General features: G+C 51.5%; 1 protein-coding gene across 1 annotated transcript in view; it reads right to left on the minus strand.

Moving 5' to 3' along the window:
- Positions 1-14,204, minus strand: part of SLC5A10 (solute carrier family 5 member 10) — a 60,713-nt gene extending 46,509 nt beyond the window's left edge. Inside the window, 6 exon segments of the mRNA XM_039847521.1 lie at positions 224-329; positions 8,097-8,201; positions 8,901-8,960; positions 9,347-9,451; positions 9,703-9,774; positions 14,060-14,204. Of these exon segments, the coding sequence (XP_039703455.1) occupies positions 224-329; positions 8,097-8,201; positions 8,901-8,960; positions 9,347-9,451; positions 9,703-9,774; positions 14,060-14,173 (562 nt within the window). The 5' untranslated portion in view covers positions 14,174-14,204.
- Positions 14,205-14,822: the final 618 nt, after the last annotated feature.

Consider the following 14,822-nt stretch of genomic DNA (forward strand, 5'->3'; position numbering starts at 1 on the left):
GCTATGGGACAAAGCAACTAGGCCGGCAGAGCCTAACTATAAATCTCTTGTCTTACTAAACCGGCCATGTCCCAGGCTGTGGGAGGAGGTGGCCCTCTGCCTCCTGCTCATGCCCCTAGCCTCTCGTATTCCAACACATGTTACCCAGCTGCACCAATGCCGAGCCCAGTGGTCGGGCTCCCTCTCTCCGGGACCCCTGCCCGACCCTGCCCAGGCGCCATACCTGCAATGGTGTACAGGGCTGTGATGATGAGCACGAGGATGGTGGAAAGGTAGAAGTTCCAGCCCAGGCAGATGTGCACAAAGAGAGCCCCTGCGTACAGGTCGATCTGCAATGGGAAAGGAGTCTTGTGCCAAGGCCTGAGGTGACCTCAGGACCCAGAGCACAAGTAAGCCCCGACTCCGCCACTCACTCACCCAGTGGCCTCAATGCCCTTGGATGAAAAAGGGATACCCTCCCCACACGCCAGGGGTTGGATGAGGGTGGGAGGAGGTCCTGGCTGTGGATAAGCTGTGTGCAGGGGATGTGGCTATTGTTAATAAAGTCCTAAGTGGTCGATGCCCACCAGGGAGCAGTTTTGTTATTGAATCTGGCAGCTGCCTGGAATATGATGGGAAGAACTCTGTCCCTTCAGTACCCAGGAGGTCCTTGATGAGGAGGGCTTCCTGGAGAAGGGCCACAAAAACTAGTGAGCCTCAGAAAACAGGTGCATATGTCTCGGTCTCTAGGTCTAGGTCTGTCTGGTTATACCTCCTGTTCTCTGCTCCCTGTTAGGCAGGGTCCCCAGAGAAAAGATCAGATATGTGCCAGGGGCAGGCTGGGGGAACAGAGGCAAGTCTTACTTACTGCCCCCTCCCCCAGTAGGGTTGGAACTGAAGCCAAGACCTTGCGTTAGGCCGAAGCTGGTCCCCAGGGGCTGGACTAGACACAGTCCCCGATGTCCCAGGATGCATGCATGTGGGTCAGAAATCATAGCCCCAGGGTGAGCACTGGACCAGGCCTTCTAGACTGTACTCCTCCCCAACTGTGAAGTGGGCACCCAGAGAGCAGGATGCAGGACCCTGTCCTATGGGACCTGGGGGCTGAGCACAGGGCTCCACCCACCTCCCCAAGTTTCCAAACCTGCTATTCTGTCAATGGACTTTATTTCAACCTGAAATCAATTCTCTGGGGCCAAGAAGTTCCTGAGAAGGCTGTGAGAGGCTATGGGGCCAATCTGCACAAGGCCAGGGGGCCCTAGCCCTTTCAAGCCACCCCAGCACCTGGCTCAACTTGGAGCCACCCAGCACTGCTCAGAGTGAGGCTTATGGACCCCCTGCTTCTCAGACCTCAGGGACACAGAGCCCAGGTGGAAACTGGGTCTCACCCAAAGCCTACATTCTTGCACCTCTCCCTCCAGGTTCCTCCTTCATCTTCACTTGGAGAGGAGACCAGCCGGTGTAGAGAACAGTGGCCTCTCACTCTGGCCGTGGCTTCGGCATTGTGTGCGTGCGCACGCGTGTGTGTGCGTGTGTGTGTGTGTGCGTGCGCGCGCGTGTGTGTGCGTGTGTGTGTGTGTGTGTGTGCGTGTGTGTGTGTGTTGGAGGATGTCTGCCTCCAGCCCCCATGAGATCAGAGGAGAGACTGAGGCACAGGAAGGGGAAAGGACTTCTCCAAGATCAGAACCAAGCACATACCAGAGATTGGAGTTGCCAGGTAAGAGAGGGCCAAGGGTAGAGGGGCTCTAGAAAGAGGCCCCTTCCTTCTACCTGGTTATCTCTAGACACTGCTGAAGACCCCTCCATGGATCCCAGGCCACATACCCCTTTTAGCACAGTTGACTCTGGTCACACCAGATTAGCCTCCATCCCACACCAGCACTTTGCTGCCTCCAGGCCTTGACTCACGCAGTCTGCATCTCATCTTTCAGAGCTCAAGTCTCCCCAGATGCCCTGCTCCCTCACCCTTCTAGCCCTCAGAGACAGTTCTTCCTTCCTTCTTCCATGGTGGTAGTCCCCAAAGAACAATGAGGAGTCTGACAGGCAACAGGAACAGCACAGGCGAAGGTGTGGAGGTGGGACATTAACTGCTGTCTTCCCTCCAGGATCCTACATGGCATCTAGTGAGGGCCTGCTGCTGCTGTTAGAAGTATACCGGTGAGTGTGCAGTTGCCTGCAGGCTCCAGGGATTCCCCAGATGAGGAATTTTAGGTGACATCTGGCCCGTCACGCAGTCCAACCTGACTTCTCCTGGAGGCCGAGTTCTATCTCCTGTGGGCCCCGGCAAGCTGCAGCCTGGTAGAAGCTAAGAGCCCTACACCCAGAGCCATAGGGACTTGGGTCTGTGTCCCTGGTGGATTCTGTCCCAGCCAGGTGGCTTCCAGCAGGTCATTTTACCTCCTAAGCCTCAGTGGCCCTTATCTGTAAAATAGGGGAGTAGATGTGGAGACAACATTGGAACTTGTGCCAGTGGCGAGAGCACTTAGCCTCCTCCATCTCTGCTGGCCTCTGCAGACATCTTGCCAGCAGGAGAGGCTGGAGGAGGGGAAGGGAAGTGGCACCTGAGGGAGCCAACCCTCCTGTGTCTCCTTCCCTGGTGGCCCAGGAGCATCTAACTCCCTATGGGCACAGATGGAGAGGCCGAGACCGAAGAACTTGTCCACAGTGGCAAAACCTTGGCAAGAAAATCAAAAGGATGGCAGCAGGGAACCAAGTCTCAAAGGAAAGCCAACTCTCAAGGGCACAAGGCAAGCCAAGGCCTTACTGGGCTAGAACCACTGATTCACCCTCACTCAGAAACCTGCTGTGGCTCCCCACTGCTTATAGGCTGATGTTCAGGGCCATCCGCTTGCTCCTGTGATTGACCCCAAAGTCATTCCTCACCAACTGTCCTTACTATCTCCCGTGCCTTCTTCCCCAAATGTAAGGCCCAGGCCATGCCCATGCAACGCCTTTTACTTTCAGGGGCTTCTTCCTCTCATCTCATACCCAGAAACTGTGCCACCCTCTGAGATTTCCTTCTTCCAGGAAGTCTCCACTGAGGTACTTGGTAAACCTGCATGTGTGCCACATGCTGCCCTGAGCTCAGTGTCTCATCCAATGCTCCGCATCCTTTGATCTAGTACCCTTCACAGAGGAGGCACTACTGTGAAGTGAAAAAACTTGCCTAAAGCCCCATAGTCATGAGGGAGGGCCCAAGGATGCAGCCTTTCCTCTGGGCTGACCCTGGGGACCATGAGCTTCTGGGTCCCCAGAGAAAGCAGACCCCATTCTGGAACCATCACATGGAGCTTGCAAAAACCATGAGCCCAGGATACAAGATGGAGCCAGGCTGAGAGAGAGAGAGGGGAGCTGTCCCACTGAGTTAATTTACAGGCTGGGCTGTCTCTTGAGCCCCAAGTTCTCCATGAGCACATGCCACCCCTTGCTTGGGCCCTCACCCTGCCCCTACACTGGCCACCTCGCTACACAGCACCCCCTTTTTTCCTTTCCTTCATGAGGTAACAGAGAAGCTGGGATGGTCCCTGTACTGACATTTACCACAAGTTTACCATGTGACTCCCCTCTAAATCATGCCAGTGGCACCTACTCCCAAACTTTGTCCATCTCTGTAGAGGCCATCACCGTTTCTTTGGGGTTCTGGAATCTTCTTTGCCACACTCCTTGCACCCAGCCACTGCTGTTGATTGTCTCTCCAAAATACTCTTCCCACCTCCACTGTCCCCACCCTGGGCCCCATTTTTTTTGGAAGCCCCTCACTGGTCCCTCTAGCACTTGGCTTATTCAGAGGAAAAGCAGAGGTCTCTGCAGAATAAAATCCATACACATCACCTGCACCATCTGGCTGTTCCTCCCCTGCTGCCATTGCTCATCCTCTCCCAGAGCTCCTGGTTCCACATGCTCCAGCCCCACCAGCTTCCTTAAGCCACAGCAAGCCCAGCATTTTCTTCCCAGACCACTCTCTCTAAAGCAAGCCTGGTCCCTACTCCTCCTGCTCCCTCATTTTAAATTTCAGCCCTGCATTTTTTTTTAATCACACTTTTACTATTTATTATAATAATATTGGTCTGTTTATTTATTTCATCTATCTGAAACATAAGCTCCCTGAGAGCAAAAAATACATTCATCATCCGGGCACACCCAGGGCCTGGCACACCACAGGCACTCAGTAAATAGTCACCAAACATACATCAGGGGTTGGCACACTGGAGCCCACAGACCCAAATCCAGTCACACCCGTTAGTATTGTTTTTTTCACTCCAACAGCAATGTTGAATACAATTGACCCTTGAACAACATGGGGTTATGGGTACTGACCCCTACACAGTCAAAAATTCAAGTATAACTTCTGACTCCCCAAAGATTTAAATACCGTCCCTCTGTATCCATAGGTGACTGATTCTAGGACCCCGCAGACAGCAAAGTCCACCAATGCTCAAGTCCCTTATATAAAATTATGTAAGAACAATGCATACAGTTAGCCCTCTGCATCCTCAGACTCCCAAATGTGGATGCAAAACCCACAGATACAGAGGGCCAGTTATATATTTGTTGAAAAAAATTTGTGTATAAGTGGACCTGTGCAGTTCAAGCCCATGCTGTTCAAGGGTCAGCTGTAGTTTGCATGTGCCTTGTAAAGCCACAAATATTTACTATCTAGTCCTTTAGTAAAAAGAAAATTAGCTAATCCCTGGTATGTATTATTTCATTCAGATCCCATGAGATGGGACTAGAGATACATCAATGAGCAAAGAGAAAAAAATGGGAGAGACAGACAACAGACATTCTAAGTAAATTATTTAGCATACCAGAAGATAATACATGTATGAAAAAGAGGGAGCAGGTAAGGGCATCTGGACCTGCTAGGGCAGGAGTAGGCCTCATTGAGAAGGTGAAATTTGGAAGACTGAAGAGAGGTGAGAGAGTGAGCCACGTAGATATCCAAGGGAAGAAGACTCCAGGCAGAGGCCACAGCAAGTGCAAAGCCCCTGAGGTAGGACTGTGGCTGCCATGTTCAAGGGAGTGCAAGGAAGCCAGTGTGGCTAAAGTGCCATGTGCAAGAGGGAGGAGAGAGAGGAGTGAGGTCAGCAAGGTAGCAGGGACTGCGTCTTGATGGACTCTGTAGGCCATGGTTGGCCTTTACTCCAAGTGGCCTGGGATGTCATGCCAGGTTCCTCTATTTTCAAGAGGTTAAAATGGCCCAGAGCCACACAATGATAGAGCTGGACCTCAGTTCCCCCTAACCCCATCTGAGGGTCAGTGTAGTAATCTCTGTATCCTGCCATGGCATGTTCTTTCTGCAGATCAGGGTCCCCCCGAAGATTTGGCAGCAGGCGAGCCCTGTGGTGTCTGTCTGGACAGGTTGCAGCTGGGATGGGAACTGTAAGTGCAGGCACACGAGGCATTCCTGAGGCTCAGCTCAGTGAGGTCAGGACCTCTGGGTGCATGCACTTCAAACAGCCTCAGCCCGGGGCCATCAGTCAGGATGGCCCCAGGTCCTCCCAAACCAAGCCCAACAATAAGTACTCCCTCTCTGCTTCATCCAGGCAGCCCCAGCTTTGATGCTGAAGCTCCAGCCTTAACGTCAGTGGTTGCTCCCCATTTTATAGGTGGGTAAACTGAATCGCCCCCATCACAAAGTAAAGTTTGAAGTGTTATGTCCTGGCAGTGATTGGGCCCCTGGCCTGGGAGGCAGAGCCGGGTTCTGTGATCTCTGCCTGATTCATTGTGACCTTTAGCAAGTGACAGCCACTCTCTAGGTCTCAATTGTCTCATCTGTAAACTAAGGTTGCAGGACAAGGTAGTCTCTAAGGACTCTCCTGCTTAAACCCTCCACCATTCTGGAAGTCCCACCCAAACCACTCACTTTAGCTTGCTCTGAGTGTGAGATATAAACCCTACCACAGAATATCAACAGGATGAAACGGGATAAAAGAACTCCCTAGGCCCACAGCTCTGCCTCGCCACACTCCACTGGGGCCCCCCTTTCTTCTCACCTCTATCCCTTCCAGTCTGTCCTCTGAGAGGAGCTAGAGGCATTAATGTAAACCTGACAATGACATACGCTGCTTAAAGCCCTCAATGTTGTTTGGGTACTTCAACCCCTTACTAAATAGAACCCCAGCCTCATCCCTCACTGCAGCCCTCTAGGCCAGGGATGGGACACTGTCAGCCCGAGAGCCAAACGCGACACACAGGTCTGTTTTGTGTGGATGCTGGAGCATGGTGTCTGGTTCACCTCAGTCTCCACTATTCTCTGTCACCTCACTCCCAGCTCCTACTCACAGTTTCCTCTCTGGTCCCCAGAAATGTCTGACTTAGAGACCCCTAGAGTCTAGGCGTCCTGACCTGACCATCCCCAGACACATCCCACACCACGCCACCTCTCCTTGGCATTTGTTCCCCATTCCCTCCTCTGTGTCCCTTTCTCCATTAAAGCTCTATTCAAATGCCACCTTCGACAAGTTCTGCCAAAGCCTCTCTTCTGAGGTCCATGCTTGTCCTCCCTGTGTAAACATCTGCCACCCACTGCAGTGCCAGCCCATGGAGAGCAGGGATCAGGTCTTATTTTTTCTGTATCCCTTGTTCTAGCAGGATGGCTGGTATAGGGAGCTAGGAAATGTGTGAGAGGAAGGAGGAGAATGAATGGAAAATTCTGACCTGGGCCTCAAGAGCAGTGCAAAGCCAGGTCCTCTGGTCTCTGAAAACCTCTGATGATACTCTGACAGCATCTAATATGGAAGGCTGTATGATGTTTGCTTGCTAACTAACCTGGGAAACTTGCTCACAAGAACAAGATGCTCTGGGCCCCCGTGGAGTCGTCCTGTACACGCACAGCACAGGTAGAGGCTCGGCCAAGGCTCCCAGGGTCTCCAGCCCAAGGTTGGGGAAGAGCAGGTCAAATGTCGGGTCCGACCCCAAGTTGGGGCCCAGTGAGGGTTCCAGGTAGACCCCAGGCCTGCCCTGGGGCCACTGAGAAGCAGTCACCCTTCCAGGGCCTTATTTCTAGGAATAAGCCCTGCCTGCGGCTCCTGGACAACCATCGAGGCCTCTGCCTCTAAGCCTCCACAAAATCAATGACATCTCTGGGTTTGCCTAGTCCCAAAGACAATTTGAAGAGGACCCATGAGGTGACTTTGCCACTGGGGAGAAAGCTGGGCCTCACTAAGCACTCTCCAGCTCTCGTCAACCCCCTACAGACACTGCATGAGCCAGGCATAGCCAGTCCTCCACGTTTGGTAAGCAAGGCTCAGGGTCTTGTCCAGGTTCACTCAGCCAGAAGCAGGCCAACCCAGGCCTCAGGCTCAGGACCCCTGCCTCCTGAGCCCTGTCAGAAGCTGGGGCAGAAGGAGGCTAGAAAGCCCTAGGGGTCAAGGGCTGGGGGAATGAGAACCAGAAGGCTTGGCACTGCCATGAAGTCACCAGTAGGCTTGGGACAAGTTATATTTCCTCCCTGGGCCTTGGTTTCCCTATATAAAATCAGGGGCTTGGACAAAACAAGCCATCAGCAAGTTCCGATGGACATTCTGGTGTGCTTTTTGCTCTTAACTTTCCAGCAGGACCAGACCCAGACCCCCAAGGAAAAGAAGCCTGGAAGTTCCTACTGCAATTGCACCCCAATGCCAGGAGAGTGCTGCTAGGGATCAGTTTGTGATGGAGCTGACCAGCCACTAGTGAGGCAGGAGGTCGGCTCCATGTGGCCTCTGAAATGCCCAGACTGCAAAGGCTTTCCGCGCCCCCTAGTGGGAAGTCCTGGCTCACCTCGGTGTAGGCCCAGGGAAGAAGGGAGGTGGAACTGGGACCCCACCACCAATCCCTGATACTGGGAAACCCCCTGACACGCCCCTATCTAGAATCTGAGGAAAAGCAGGAGCGACAGGACCTACATTCTGCCCCAACGATGTTGGCTGCTGAGCCTACACTGTGAGGGCCCTGAACCAGCTGTCACAAACTCTTAGTTTGACCCTGAGCAAGTCATCGTCCCTCTCTGGGCCTCAGTTCCCCCAGCTGTTAAACAAGGCAGAGATGGGTGAGAAGATGTCAAGTCTGTTTGAGGGTCCTCCACAGCGGAGGTTTTCAAGCAATGCTGGCTGGAAGCTGGGGTGGGGGCAGCTCACCGATATCTTAGTGAAGACGGACATCAGCAGAGACAAGACAGACAGGTACATGCGTATCCGCTGGCCTCCATAGCGCTTCTCGATGTATTCAGGCATGGTGACGATCTGGGGGAGGCATGAGGGGCAGGGGTTAAGCACTCCCCTAAGATCATGCCCAGCATTCAGGGCTGGGAGCTACTCAAGGGCAAGACCCCAGCCTACACTGGGCCTTGAATTCCAGGCTAGGGTCTCTGACCATATCATAAAGGTTTTAGGGGAATGGCAGGCTTATATTGCCTCTTCAGGGCTGATCTGAGGAACTGATTGGAGGGTTCATGGCTAGGGACAGAGGGACAAGTTTAGAAGCTATTATGACAAATCCAGATGAGTTATGTTGAGGCTGGATGGGAAAGGTGGCTGAGGGACCGAGCAGGGAACAGACTGAGAGAGATCCAGGAAATAGAATCTGCTGGACTTAGACTGCTCAGCTGGGGCCAAAGGAGCAGGCAAAGTCAAAGACAGTGTTGCCCAGGTGTGCCATCAAGATGTGTAGCCCAGGTGTGCGCTATGTGCCCAGGTAGATGGAGTATCATCCCTAAGATGCAGCATGCAAGGGCATTTGAAACCAGCAGACATGTACCTAGGCTCCCAGGGGACCTGCCTTTGTTGGTTGATAGGAATGTTAATTGGATTAATAACGAATCAAGCTCTGAGGGTTCACTGACTTGTGAATGAAGCCAGGGAGTCCTGCCCATCACTGTCACCAAATTGGACCAAGGCCCAGACCCAGGTAAGGCCACCCTGAGGCCCCAGGAGCAGGCTCACCTCCGAGGAGATGTAGATGGGCACAAACACCCACGCCAGGGCCAGCAGCACGTATGTGGCCTGTGGGAGACAGAGGCAGGTAAAAAAAGTGGGCACAGCTCCCACAAGCCCTGCTCCAGAAATGAAACTGGGACCAGGGTATAGAGGCCTAACTTGCCATTAGAACTTGAGGCAGCCCTTTCCCCTCCTTGCATTTCTGTAAACAGATGACTGGGGGCCAAGGCTAACAGCTTTTTTCCTGCTGGTTTGTTCAGTACTTTGACATCCTGAAGACCAGACTTCTCCACAAATACCACTGCACAGAGACCGTCTGGACATTGGCTGACCCAAGTTGCTGGGAGATGCCCCTCTGGCCATCTAGGGGTACACTCCAATGGAGCCCCTATCCAGGGCTTTCAATGTGGCTGTGCCCTCCCATAGTCTACGCCTGCCATCTTGGAGCTCACATTCCACTCAAAGCCTGCCACAGCCAGTCCTCCCGCTGCACCAGAGCCTGCCAGTCCGATGAAGAGGCCTGAACCCTCACTGCTGGCAAAGAGGGAGGCTCCGATCTGGAGAAGAGAGAGCAAAAAGAATCAGCTGCAGGCCCACCCAGACCCCAAAGTCCCTGCCCTTCATACAATTTCCAGCACCCCACCCCAACACCCGCAGCTTTGGGACCCCCTGCCAGCTTCAGCCTGCCCCATCACCACCTGCTTGAGCCGGCCTGGGAAGTGACCTCAGGGATGCAGATGCTGGCTGACTTAGAGGTCAAATGTGGCTCCACTGGAAGGAGGGGAAGGAGGAGTCAGGGTGCACTTACCGGCCACCATGTCATGTCTCGGCTTGCCAGGAAGTAGCCAGTCACCGTGTTCCTGCTGGCTCGACAGGAGGCCTGCAAGAACAGAGGTAGAAACTGGAACCCTTATGCATTGCTGGAAAATGGTGCTGCTGCTGAGGAAAATAGTCTGGTAGTTCCTCAGAGAGTTAAACATACAATTACCCTATGGCCCAGCAACTCTACTCCAACGTGCATATCTAAGAGAACTGAAAACAGGTGTTTAGACAAAACTCCTACATGAGTGTTCATAGCAGCAGTATTCAAAATAGCCAAAAGGTGGAAACAACCCAAATGTCCATCAGCTGACGAATGGATAAAACGTGGTCTCTCCACACAATGGAATATTATATAAACATAAAAAAATGAAGTAGTAATACATGGGTGACCCTTGAAAACATTCTGTCAGGTAAAAGAGAGGCCACATGTGGTGTGGCTCCATTTATATGAATGTCTAGAATAGGTAAATTCATAAAGACAGAAAGTAGATTAGTGTTTGCCAGGGGCTGAAGAGAGTGGGGAATGACTGCTGATAGGTATGGGGTTTCCTTTTGGGTGATGAAAATGTTTTGGAACTAGACAGAAGCAATGATTGCACAACATTGTGAATGTACTAAGTGCCACTGAATCGTACATTTCAAAATGGTTAAGATGGTGAGTTTTATGTTTTGTGAATATTACTCAATTTAAAAAAATGAAGAAAGCCAGCCAGCTCCCCACCCACAGCTTGCCACCCCTCTCCCTGGGCACAGCAGTCAGCTTCTCCAGGACTTCACTCATTTCCAGCCTACTCCAGACCATCACCCAGCCCCACTGAGTAGCTCCCCCTGGGGGAGCTCTTAGCCTGGGGGAGAGATGGACATAGACATAACAGAGAGCCGATGACTGTGAACAGCTGGCTGAGCCAGGCTCCCCCATGTTTCTTATCCTTGACACTCTAAACAGCCTCAGGGCAGTTACTGTGGCCCTAAAGGTCAAGTCTAAGTTTTGACCTCCCTGAGATCATTCCATAGTAAGCCACTGAGCTGGGCTGTCTTTTTTTGCCTCCTGATTAGGACTTTTAGCCACAGAATCTGCGAGCCCTTTGGCCTTAATGTCTCATTTCTAATATTTATATTCTTGATAAATTTCAACAAATTATGACATTTCAACAAATTATCAACAAATTATTGGATATTCATACATGCTCTTTTGAGTGGAGTATAGAAATTTATGCTCCATGTGTATGAAATTAAAAATCTGAAATTTGCCTGGAAGCAAATCCTGGCTCCTCCTAGCCATGTGACTTTGGGCAAGTGACTTAACCTATGTGCCTCAGTTTCCTCTTCTGTAACAAGGGCCTAAAAGTTACAGTTTCCTCTTCTGTAACAAGGGCCTAAAAGTTCTCTCATAGGGCTTTTCTTAGGTTTAATGAGTTGATACATGTAACATGCTGACAATGGCACCTGGGACCTGGCAAGCATTCAGTAATGGTCAGTGAATTGGTGGCTTTTTCAAGCCCCCATTTAGTGCTATCCGGATGAGGGAAATTGAAAAGATATGAAATTGAAAATAGGAGAAATTTGAAAAGAGGGATACAGGAGGTGTATTTAGATATATATTTCGCATTCCTTTTTCACAAGGTACATATAACATAAGGCTGAATTACAAAATATCAATTACTATATAGGCTACTTTCTTTCTGACTTTAATTGCCCAACATCCCATTTTCAAGATGATTAAGCCTCTTCAAATTGTCTGGATCTGCCATTCAAAGCTTTTGATGTGGCTCCTTCTTGCCTTTCTCCAGCCCCAGCCCCCCCTACTCTCTCTCTGTCCCTGTGATCCAGCTGTACCGAATGTACTGAAGACTCCCACAGTCTTAGCAAGGACAGCCACATCCAACTGCGTAGGCTATGAACCGCACAGACCCAGAGTCGCTCTGGCTTTAACTAGTGCTTTTTTCTAACATGTCTTCTCATCTCTCAAGGATATAGTGGGCATTGCCAATTGTCTCCTTATTTCCCTTTTTCTTCTCCAGGGGGTCTTGTCTTTCCCAGCAATTGGTTCAAGTGGTCCCAACCCAACCTCTAGCCTTCAGGGGCCCTGAGCCTATCACATTCCTTAGCTGTCACTCTTCGTTCAGGGAAAGTCACTTACTTAAGAGGGTGTAGTCAGTGTAGCTGGGATTGCTCCCGGCTTCCTGGGAGGTAGACAAGGAAGCTGAGGCTCTGGGGGTTGCTGGCAGCCACATATACCTAGTTAATGTCCACTGAGAGCCCCTTTGTGGCAGAGTTGGTTCCAAATGCTTTACCTGTATGAAGTTTTCAGTCCTCACGACAGCCCCATGAAGCTGGTACCATAATCATTCCCATATTACCAACAAGGAAACCAAGGCTTTCAGAGGTGAAAGGACACCCAGCTAGTAAGTGGTAGAGTCAGAATTTAAATCCAGACTCAATCACTAAGCTGGGCAACTTGCCTCCATGAAGAAAACTGGGCCCAGGACAAAGCCGCACATGGACAGAGGCTGAGAGAACGACAGTGAAGTGTAGCCACAGCCTTGATGATACTGTGAACCCCTGGATCACACTACACCTGAAGTCTTCCCTATTGCTGGACTTTTCAGCAGGACGCCATTACATTTCCTTCACTATTTAATCTCATTTGAAATAGGATTTCTGTCACTTGTTAACAAATACTCTAACAGATGTAAAGGTTTAACTCATGGTCCTCTCCCCCAGGAGCACCTCCTCGAAGGCCCTCCCCTGGTGCTTCTAACCTCACAGTCAGAGCACTTTTGCAGAGTGATACTTGCCCAGCTTGCTCTGTCTGCCTCTGGGCCACGAGCACCCTGTGGGATCTGGTTCTCGTACCCTCCTCATGTGGCTCTTTTCTGCATATGCTCATAGCTCTCTGCCAGCTGCACCCGGCTGGGCTGGTGAAGGAACTTTCACAACTCCACTGACCCTGCTGCCTGGGCACCAGCTAGGCTGAGCTTGGAGAGGTGGGTCCAGGCCAGCAAGGGCTAAGTCACTGAGCAGGATAGGGCCTGGCTTCAAATGCCCAAACACCTTTCTTAGGTGTGTGCTTCCAACTAAATTCCCCACTAGTGCTGGCCATGAAAGCCCTCTCACTCCTCTTCCTGGCCTGGCTCTCACCTGATCCCATCCAGAAAGGCTCAGTTGCCTATTCTGTACCACGCAGATGCCCCTCCTCTGAAGTGTCAGTGCCAGCCACTGACACTCCCAGGAACATTGCCCTCTATGACTGGCACCAGATTCTCATATCCACCAGCCCCCAATGCTCCTTGGAAGAGCCCTGGGAGGTGGGCTGCACAGATATCCATGTTGTGTGTTTGGGGAAACTGGGGGCCAGAGAGGTTAACTAACGAGCTCCAAGTAACAGACAGAGGCAAGACTACAGCCCAGCTTTCCTGATGGCCACGATGATGATTTACTACTTAATCACAAAAGAATAAATTTAAATTACTGCTGCTGTTGTGGCTGCTTTTACTACTACCACCGCTATCACCACCAATATCACAACCACCACTGTTGCCACCACCACCACCATTATGACCAACACCACCACTGCCCCCACCACAACCACCACTATGACCATGACCACTCTCACTACTATCACCATCACCGCCATTGCTACCACAACCATCACTGCTACCACCGCCAAAAGCAACACCTCTGTGATCACCACCACCATCACTAACACCACAGCCACTAATACCAACACCACCACCACCACAAACCCCGCCACCACGGTGGGAGGACAAACGATGTGCATGGCACCTGCACAGCAGCGGCCCCATTCCACTGAATTCTGGGATGGGCTCAGATCATGTCCCTTTTTTTTTAATCAAGGATGAGAGAAACTGGCTTATAAATTGGGCTAGATGGCGGACACTGATGCTCTGGAGAGCTTGTTAAAAATCCGGATAACCAAGCCCAGCATGCTCCTTCCGTCTCTGGATTCTGACCCAGCAGATCTGAAGGACAACTGGGAACCCCTGTGATTCTGTTGTTCAGGCAAATGTTTGCCTTGGGAGCCCATTTAAAATCAGGGAGACAGAGGTCAAGAAGACGACGTTCTGCACTGGGGCCCCCAGCTATATAAAAGCCCAATGAGCTTCCTATAATGCCTGCCCCTTAGAGAGGACTTCCCCTTCCTTATTTCGTGAGTTGAGAAACCATTGCCCAGAGAGAGAAAGGAGATTGGTCAAAGTCTCCAACAAATCTACCCCAGGGCTGGGAGCAGGACCCCAGCGGGCACAGGCCACCCCAGGAGATGACGCAGATGCCGCAGGGACATGCCACTCAGTTCCCACACCTGGGTTCGGTCCTCTTACCCATATGCCCACGGCCACATTCAGGGCAAAGTACACCATGATGACGATGATGTCAGCCACAAACAGCTGTGGCCCAAGAGTGTGGGGGCCACTGGTGGAGTTGTCCACTGCCATCTTGTAGCAGGCACCCACTCTGAGCTAGAAGGAACGGGGGTCAAACCAGGTTGGATAGGACTTCCTGGCAGAAATAAATTGATCATTAAACCGAGCAGGAAGGTGGCACCTCCAGCCCACGGTGTGGCCGCGTGTAGGGAAACTGCTTCAAAGTGCATCTCGGTTTCCTCCACTCCCCACCCCTCCCCTTTGGGGAGAGCTGAAAGAGAGGGAGGAGGAGGGGAGCCTCCTTAAATTCAGAGAAGGTTTGGGAAAATAAAGGGCATTTAATGGATCCAAAGGCAACTAGAATAGTCCCGGAAAGGGCTCAGTTACCTAATGGGTGGCTCGACCTACATTTAATTCTTATAAAAAGCATGGAGGGTTGGCGACAGATGCCTCACCTCTGGGTACACTGCCTTGATGGGCAGCTGTGTCCTGCGGCCATTGGGCTGTAAGTAGATCGAGAAGGACCTGGGATGGTGACTCTCACACTATGTGATTCATTTCTAGCCATGACAGTCCTGGTTCCAGAAGGTCTCATGTTGGGCAATAAAGACCTGTCTCCAAATTTTCTCTCTCTTTCTAGACCAGTGAAACAGGCCCAAGCCCTTTATCTTGACCATCTGTTCAGGTCCCCACGGTCTCCCCAGAACCATGGAGGGATCCA

Source organism: Pteropus medius, unplaced genomic scaffold (genome assembly GCF_902729225.1).
Source record: "Pteropus medius unplaced genomic scaffold, Ma_sr-lr_union100, whole genome shotgun sequence".
Classification (NCBI taxonomy): Eukaryota; Metazoa; Chordata; class Mammalia; order Chiroptera; family Pteropodidae; genus Pteropus; species Pteropus medius.